The sequence below is a fragment of the Doryrhamphus excisus genome, linkage group LG4 (assembly GCF_037039965.1).
Source record: "Doryrhamphus excisus strain RoL-2023G ecotype Guam linkage group LG4, RoL_Dexc_Guam_v1.1, whole genome shotgun sequence".
In the NCBI taxonomy this organism is placed as follows: Eukaryota; Metazoa; Chordata; class Actinopteri; order Syngnathiformes; family Syngnathidae; genus Doryrhamphus; species Doryrhamphus excisus.
This window is the reverse complement of record NC_136360.1, coordinates 6,184,382-6,193,569: the sequence shown is the minus strand read 5'-3', so window position 1 is coordinate 6,193,569 and position 9,188 is coordinate 6,184,382. Positions and strand designations below refer to the sequence as shown.

The window sequence follows — 9,188 nt, the reverse complement described above, 5'->3', positions numbered from 1 at the left end:
ACACAGAGATAATTAAATACAAACTAAATCAATTGGAATCACAGACTATTAACACATTAATGTACTGTGTTGGTAATTTTAGAACGTGAAATGTAAGCAAACTCCATCTAAAATCTGGCAGGCAGTGACCCCTAGCGGTGAAAAATTGGAATAGCAGCAATAACGCTGTTATGCATTTATTTCGTTTTGCTGTGTATCTGAATATCTGAAATACAAATCCAAAATAATTTCCTTGTGCTGCATTTCTTAATATGCTAAGGTTATACACAAATAAATGGTAGTGAGACAACAACACTAGGAGTAAGCAATTTATCGCAAACAAGCATTAAAGCAAAATAGGCTGTACATCAACTCATCAATTATTCTTATTAATTTACACATTGACAGCAGTGGATGTGTTATTTTGCAGGCAAAACGATAAATTATCTTGGTGTCCAACAAAAAGCATCCATATCCAAAACCTTGCAAACCTTTTTTTTCCTTTTTAAATCAAAAATGTTGTTTTATGTTTTTCTGTAACAAAAAGCACAGTTTCCTCCAAATGTTCTTTACAAACAAAGCTTTATTTACAGTTCCAAAGTCTACAAATATGTACATGTTTGCAAAGTAAACAGTTCCATTTTCCAAAGCTCACTGAAAAGTCAGTAAGAGTGGGTCAGGCTACAATAGTACAGTATATTTACACCCGCAAAAGTATTGTACAAGCCAAGTGCACCTGGTGCACACTCACAGCACATTATTATAAATATTCATTAACATTTCAAACAATAATAAAAAAGAAGGGAAATTGTAGGATGGGGTTCATTTCATAAATCTACCGTATTCTTATTTTAGTTCTGACCATAGTCTGACCAAATGACCAAGTTGCTTCATCGCTCATTTCAGAGCATTATGGGCTCTTCTCCACACCAATAAGATGTGGAACAGACTGAAAGTCTAAAAACAAGTGTTCATCCGACTACATAAAGCACTGCATAGTTACAACAGAATGTTACTTTCTCCAATAGACAATCCATTCAAGAGGACAAGATGGGGTTAGGTTGGCATCAAACTTTGTGGTACATTATCTAACCAGTGAGTGTAAAAATGGGTTTAAAATAAGGTCACTTTAGCTTTAAAAAATTATTTGAGAGAAAGCTGGCTTGCCCATAGAAAGAATGAAGAGGACCAAAATATGAGACAGCATGATAATGGAAACACATTGCGTTAAACCAGTCAACTGTGTCTACGTACACATTTTGTCAGGCTGAGGCACAGAAACATGAAAAAGTTAAAAACTTGACATTAACAGGAACATGAAGACCCAAGCTGAAGTCATGAGTTTTTTGTTTTTTTTAAAGTCAGTGACGCGAGTATATATATAGATTTTTAAAACAGCAGTTTGATAGGAGGTCCAAAAGATAAGCTATCAAATACAGTCTTCCACAACACAAAGAGGCACTTGAAATGAATGTTGAGGATGGTCACCTGGCTAAGCTGGTAACATTCTTTTGGCTGGTTTTTACCCTGCTGATGGCAAAGATTAACGTAATGGCAGCACTTAGGATGAGGAGATGCCGTGCTAACCAAAATGTGTGTGGAGAGAGGGGAGGATGAGGAAAAGGCTCAAATCCAGCATTTCAGTACCGTGCAAAAATCTAATATGCCCCTCTTTGTTCTCCACTTGCATGCTGTATACTAATATGTAGTGCACCGACATCCTAAATCTGCCTATTCAATTGGAAATATCTTAGAATGAACTGAAAATATGTTTAAACCCCCCTAAAGTCTTCAGTTTCAGATCAAACATACTGTATGTCATCAGTAGTTAGATTTAGAGGCTGAATGAAGTTAGTGCTAATAACACCCAGCACAAGAGTGTGACACTATCATTAACAGGACTTAAATTCTTTAAAAAAAATCATTTTCATTATCTTAAATCTGTCATAATACATATTGCCACATTCACAATACTTGTGCTTTTACTATTAGAACATCGATTTGCTTTGAATAACATTAAAACTCTCCTTATATAATCTGACAGGATATTATACATTTCCAGCATTCTCTTTTCATGTTTTTTTACACAATAAATAAACATATTCAAGAGGTTTTACAAAATATCTTTTCTACTATGAGTGCCCCAATTTAGGGCAATTTAAATGTTTGAGAACAGTGACACATTGTCATTTCTTGGGACATATGCAATTAAAAAACCCAAAGTGGGTGACGCTAAAGTAAAACAACAAGAGAAGATGGAGAGAAGTCACTTTTAGGGGAGGATGACAGAGTAGGATAAGTTTAAGGCATATGTATTCCTCCCCTGCCAAAAAAAGTCTATAACTGACATCACTGATTAGTCAAAATGTGTCACTGACCAAACAATTTTCTATAGTCTATATAACAATTCCAAACCATATATTACTAGATTCAAAGTGGATTACATTCACCCATTAATGAGCAGCAGCCCTCTTGGTTACAAGACTCAGCATGTTGGCGGTGTCCTTCAGCAACACGTCAAAGATGCTGTCTGCCAGCTGCATTTTGACTGACAGCTCATCCTCTTCATAGCACACCCATTGAGCCTCCTCCTCGTGGAGCTCCTGTACCTGCAAATCACATGAACTTTGTTATAGAGCAGTGCTGTGATATGTGTCACAGGTGTAGACAACCACAATGTATCCCAATGAATATAGTTAGGGAATGAGTGTAGTGAAATTAAAGTGCTGTGGCCAGGGTTCCTATAGATTAGACATTTCAAAATGTCCAGACTCGGCAAATAGATCAGAGTGTATCATCAGAGCCGCAACAATTACTTAACAAATCAATGACTGATTAACCAATTAATAAGAAACTTTTTTTAAATTAAAAAAATAAATATTCAGCCTCTCAAATGTGAATATTTTGTCATTTCCTTGCACCCATGAAAGCAGACCTATTATCTTTGTGTTTTAGAAAAAACTGTGTTTTGGAAAACAGTGATCAACATTTTGCTTTTTCATATTGATTTAGTCCATCTAAGAGCCTAACCGATTAGTCGAATAAGCAAAGCAACAAGCTTCAGATTAATCGATGAAGAAAGTAATTGTTCGTGGAAGCTCAAGTAAGATGTGAATAAATGATGGATTTAATCATTCCTTTTCATTGTTATGAATATGTATGCCCTTATGCCACTTTAGCATTTCCAGGAGATAATAGCTAGGTACAATAACAGTCTTGAAAAATGAATATTTTTCCATACTTTAGTTCTATTTTACATAATTTTCCAGACATGGAAATTTACACAAGCAAATTCCATACTTGCATAGGAACCCTGTGTAGCGCCAACTAGTGGAGTGAATTGAATTACAAGGCTTATTCACATAAGAGAGCCTGCAAAATTGGTGTCTCAGCATAACAAAGGATTTCACATTTATTATTATATGTGCATTTCACACAGAATCCAAGAAAGCAGGACACTGTCCTAATTGCGCGCATTCACACTGCAACACAGCAACACAGAATCCTCCTATCTGATAATTGGAGACATAAGTGGCAGTGACAATTTTTTCGACTGTTACCATTTGCAAAAAAAAATTAAAATCTGTTGTGACTGTGAATACTTACCAGTATTTGATCAACTCTGTCTCGTTTCTTTCGGCCAAATTTCAGCATCTTCTGCCAGTCTGACTTTTTACTCTCATTCTTGGCCAAACCATAAAGCTTTAGAACTTCTTTTGTGACAAATTCCTGAACAAAACAAGACAAAATCAGGGGTTAAACAACAAGGCTACATCGAGTAGCACCATGGTTGCTAAACAAATCATACCTGAACTTTTGTCATGTCTTCTGGTGTCTTGACTCTGTGGGAAAAGGCAGGCCTGACTCGCTGTGGTTTGACCCACTCAGGCTGATTGGCATTGGGGTTTTCGGCATAGATTTCCTGGAGGATCTCCCATGTCAGGTCATACACAGCCTGTGGGAATACAGGCATGTTAATACCTCTGTCAAAAAGGTATTTAGTCAAATTCAGTCAAGACGGATTTTTCATGAAGTGTGCCATACGTATTTGTCAAGTTAAAAATCAGGAAATGACTGAAATTTAAGACTACAAAATAAAAGAAGCAGAACTGCTTAGTCCTGTAATGTCACCTTTTTGTAGCTTCGGATGCAAAGGGCCTCCTGGTCTACTGTGCTGTCCTCAACACCCAAATACTCTTGTGAAGGTTTGGGACAGTTCACATCTGAAAGCAAAGGGCTTCCTTCCTTTGTAAGGGTACAACTATCCCAAATCTCCTGAATGGCAGCATAGACCAACTTCTCCACTTCTCCAACTGAGTGTGGTACCACCATGGCAGGTTGTTCTGGCAGTTTAGGTGGCAGGGGAAGAGGAAGGGCAGGTCTCGGTGGAGTCTTCGCAGGCTGGTCCCCATCTGAGGGCGAGACCAGCCCCCTAAGGGGGACTTCGTCTGAGGAACCAGAGCTTCTTAGTCCTGCTCCCAGTTTTGTCACCTCTTCTCTCTGCTTCTGTTGGAGCCTCTGTTGTTCTCTACGTGAGCTGAGGCCAAAGTCCTCATCAAACCAGTCCTGATCCTCACCCAGGTCATCCAGCAGATCGCGGTTAAGTTCCAGCTCGGCGAGTCGCTTGGCAAGCTCTTCTTGGCCACTTGCCCCCAAAATTGGACTCTCCTTTTGTGATAGAAAGAAAGGAAACTTTATGTTTTTCTACTATTACCTGTTCTTCCTCTGATCGATTAGACTGTCAAAATAACATTGGACTTTGCTTGGGAAACTCCTTTCAAAAGGGCAAATCAACAAGTACTATTTGTCAGTTGTAACATTTCATTTTCATTTCAAGTTCTCTGAAACTCAAAATCCCGTAGTTAAAGCTCCTTCACAACTAAGGCAGCTTTCAGACTTAGATGTAAATCAATCATTTCAGCTGTGCTGGGCTCCACATGCTTTGTGGAGCTCACTTGTCAAGTGTCCCTACACTCACTGCTCATTGGTACCTATGCACACTGATAAGCTACATTCCATCTTCACCAAAATTCTTAGTATTTCATTGTACAGTATTATGAATACGCTAAATCAGGGGTCATCACCGTGGTGTCCGTGGGCACCAGGTAGCCCCCACAACCATCTGAGGCCCCCGTAAGCCTTCTTTTCATTCAGGTTTTCAGTTAATAATGTGTTGAACACTAGAAAGAAATGCATTGTGAAGGTCGAAAACACTGGCAATAACAGCTGTGTTCATTGGGAAATTAAAAGTCCAGCTTTATGTACCTGTGCATGTACTTTGAATTGATGGTTGTGCTACTAAGCTATTGTTGTGAAACATATGCGTGTTACACCGTACTGTTTACTATAAACTCAGTCGTTTTAAATCTAGATCTAGAACTAGATTTTAAACTGCGTTACCCTCGAATATCCAGGTAATGACCCAAACACATTCAGTCACTTTCCACATAATCAAGGAAGCCAACTTTTCCTGTTAATTTTTCCATTAAAAATAATAATAAAAAATTTAAATATGCATTTTGATTTAACATGAAAAATCAAGACTCACCGGCCGGTTAAACAGCTCTGGAGAAGATGGCTCCTCTTCAGGTAAGAAGGAAGACAAACCATCTTGATGTCCAAATGTAGAATCTTGATATCCCAATGTAGAAATCAGCCCTTGCTCATCAAGCTCCAAGACGCATGTGTTGATCTGGTTGGAAGCTTCAATTTTCTTCTCTTTAACCCTTTTGATCTGAACCAAGTGGTGAATTGTGTCCTTTATAAAGTTACTCAGCAGTTTGTCTGCTAATGTGTCTGGAGATACCAGGTGCCTGGGCTCTACTCTTTCCTCCTCAACTTTGTCGGGAACTTCAGAAGAAATCAGGTGGTGTTTGGAGTGTACATCTTCCTTGTCGTCTATGGCTGCAACATCCTGATCATTTGGTGGTAAGTACTGGTTTAGAATGTCATCCTTCTCAACATAGGCTGTTAATTCTTGATCATCAGGTAGTATGGCCTTGTTTGTGTCGTCTTCATCCACTAAGGAAGTTACCTCCTGGCCATCTGGTAGAATAGAGTGGTCACTTTGAGAATCAAGGTATGTTTCGGTTTTTGGTGGCTCCTGGCTCTTGAGGTTTTGCTCTGCTACATCTACAAACTCTTGGTTTTCAAATACATTTTTATGAGACAATTCTTCACTCTTCTCCAGGGCGCTTAGATTTTGAGATGTATCCACTTGACTCTTTTGCTCATCCTCACACTGATCTGACACATTCTCTGTGTACGAGTCCTCCTGTCCTGTAACATCAGTGTAGATGTCAAACTTGTCTGGTAGATGAGTGATCTTGGCAGGAGGAGCAAAAATCCCATGATGTTCAAGACACTCAAAGTATACCACTCCATCATAAATGCCACAGTTGCTCCCCTCAGCATTGTCAAGCTCCACACCAGCCCAAAAGCCAGCGGCAAATTTGGTTGGACCTTTAAATCTTAAAGTGCCGGGTTGGACATTACTTACAAGAACTCGATCCCCAATGTTGAAGTTAGGCATTTCATCTACAAGTAGCGGGGGAGGGCTTTGCAAATGGCTCGGATCAATGCTGTGACTATCATTCTTAAAGTCACCTTGAGATTTCTGATGAAGATCCAACAGTCCACCTGATTCATGGCTTGCACCACTAGCAACTGAAAACTGACTTAGTTCTTCTGCTATGTCCTCCTCCATCTCTTCATCTTGACTACCAGACCTGATTTCAGTATGGGGAACAGAGTCTGGCTTAGGTATAGGCTGCTCCTTCCTTGGTGAAGAAGGTCCTGATGACTCAAAGTCATCTTGGTAATCTGTCAGGGGACACGATGGCTCTCTATCCTTTGTATGTGCCTCCTTCACTGAGGAGATGACATCCAAGTCAGGCCTATAGGAATCCTCACAGGATGGGGGGTTGCCATTAAGATCTGAAAAGTTCAAGTCCACTACAGGAGAATGAGACTCTGACACAGCATTATCCTTCTCAGACTCAATTATCTGAACATGTTCAGCAGATGTGGTTAAAGAAGTGTCTGGTAATTGGCATCTCTTAAGTTCCGAGGTGAGGAAATCTGGACTGCCATGTGCAGGGGTTGGGGATGCAGCTTCATCAGAGAGGTCTTCAGATGCTGAGGTAGATCTGTTCAGATCTGAACAAGGAAAAATATTTGTCATAACTTAAGTAAATTACGTGCTAAATGAAAAAGCCATGATAGGAACAAAATAACTTACTTTGGTGGAGTGATGAATTAATTGGTGTTCCTACAGCTGATATTTTATCGTTTTCAGACCTAAAAAAAACAGATGATGCTTTTAGTTGATTTTCTTCTGTGATAATATATTTGTCTCAAATGTACCTTTGAATAGGAGATATGAGCTTGCATCGGTCTGCATCTAAGGTGGAGTCTTTCTTCTGAGACTTTGATGTTGGCTCAGGTTTTTTGTTCAGTTCTGCCTTTGTTTTTCCGATATAGTTGTCATAGCTCTGGAAATGAAATTGAAAAAAAAAAACAGTTTTGTTGAAGCTGTGATAAAAGGATTGCACATTATGGAGGAAAATCATATTTACCTCCAGTTGCTTCAGCAGGCTGGCTTCCTGTGCCTTTAGCCGCTCTTTGTGTCTCATCTTTTGCTCCCTTTTGAGCTGATGGGCCATAGACTTTCGTTTTCTCAGCTCCTCTTTCAGAGCCTTGATTCGGCCCTCAATGTCACTCTGCTCCGAAATGGGTTCTGAAAACGAAATGTAGATAATGCATCACAGAATGTGAGAGCAGAGTCAGACCTCTGTGATTAGCCACGGGTAATCCAACTTGCACCCAGTGGAATTTAAACTAATTCTTTAGGGATTAGGGTATGTTTTCTTTACCAATGATGTTCAGTTTAGGTTCACAAACAATTCCTATTAGTAATATTACAATAACAGAAATATTTGGGATGGGAAAGTTTATTGTGTAAGTATTTTCAAACTGTGGTACACGTAGTACTGGTTGTACGTGGTCTCCATCTACTGGTACACAAAAACATCAGACATAATTATATGTGAACTAGATTCATAAATATAAATTTCTTAACCAAAGATTTGCTAAAATTAAATTGAAAAGTATTTTCCTTCTGGAAATAGTATTAACCATTTTGCGTCATGCTTCAAAAGTCACATGTTTGAAGCATGGCAAGCGGAGGAAGAAAAAAAATGTATTTGTATAGCAAAATATTTTTCTGATAATCCTTCAAAAGTTTGAGAACCACTGTCTTAATTCACAAGGTGATTTGGTGCTCTGGTTGATAATGTGTGTTTTTTAGTGCAGAGTTTGGGAGAAGCCACCTGTTGAATACCGATGTGACAATGCTTGACCGGATTGCGCTGTGCTGACAAGGGCCTGTCAAAGCTGCCCTTGTGGGTCAACACATTCGTCTGCTAACAAAGCAGCGGTAGCAACATAAGTAGCTTTTTGCTCATTGATATAGGTCACTCTCAGTGCAGTACAATAGCTGCACGGTGAAAATTGCTTGCAGGATCACATTGCCACTGACAACACAGTGCAAGTTATGCAGGTTCTTTATGTTCAACTACTCTGCTTGCCCTCTTACAATGTCTCTGGAACAATAAAGCTATCATACAGGGCTCAGGTTGCAATGTACATGCATTAGTTATGTATTTAGAAACTCACCAGTCTGTGACGTTGTCGGTGTATCTCTGGGATGAATTGGGGCTTGCTTTGATATTTGGAATGAGGAGGGAAGCTGCATCTTGCTTGTGATGCCGCTATTGGAGGTAGGTGCGACACGGTTGTGGCTGTCTTTGACTGGAGAAGACTGGAAATAAGATGGATGGTACAGATATATGACTTAATTATATTAGAGCTCAGCAACTGGGTAATTTCGGTACACACATTTTAAGAAAAAAGCAATTTGTGCAGACCTGCTTGCTGAGTGCGAGTGAAGCAAAATCTTCAGTGTAATTTGGAGGGCTGCTTAGGTTGGAGGCCAAAGTTTCAGCAACTGATGCAGGTGGTGCTGAGGATAGATTTATCGGCTGCTGGGAGGGTCCTTCTGTGTGTATGCTGCACTCTGATGTTGCCGAAGAGTAATCATCTTCAGTCACATACTCTGAAAATAAACCCACACACAAAATTTGTCAGTGTGGGTGTGATACATGTTTTTCACTAATCAAAAGTCACTTTTTCCCCTAATTAAATAAATC

At 39.4% G+C, this 9,188-nt stretch overlaps 1 protein-coding gene across 2 annotated transcripts in view; it reads right to left on the bottom strand.

Moving 5' to 3' along the window:
• Positions 1-372: 372 nt before the first annotated feature.
• cep350 (centrosomal protein 350) overlaps positions 373-9,188 on the bottom strand; it is a 32,089-nt gene continuing 23,273 nt past the window's right edge. Inside the window, exons 29-38 of one of the 2 annotated variants that reach the window (XM_058074398.2) lie at positions 8,907-9,094; positions 8,656-8,800; positions 7,557-7,717; positions 7,345-7,472; positions 7,220-7,278; positions 5,528-7,137; positions 4,111-4,647; positions 3,788-3,934; positions 3,586-3,708; positions 373-2,588 (exon numbers count right to left, since the gene is read on the bottom strand). In XM_058074398.2, the coding sequence (XP_057930381.2) occupies positions 2,433-2,588; positions 3,586-3,708; positions 3,788-3,934; positions 4,111-4,647; positions 5,528-7,137; positions 7,220-7,278; positions 7,345-7,472; positions 7,557-7,717; positions 8,656-8,800; positions 8,907-9,094 (3,254 nt within the window). In that variant the 3' untranslated portion in view covers positions 373-2,432. The remainder of the gene's footprint in view (positions 2,589-3,585; positions 3,709-3,787; positions 3,935-4,110; positions 4,648-5,527; positions 7,138-7,219; positions 7,279-7,344; positions 7,473-7,556; positions 7,718-8,655; positions 8,801-8,906; positions 9,095-9,188) is intronic. The other variant, XM_058074399.2, reaches the window with a different exon arrangement.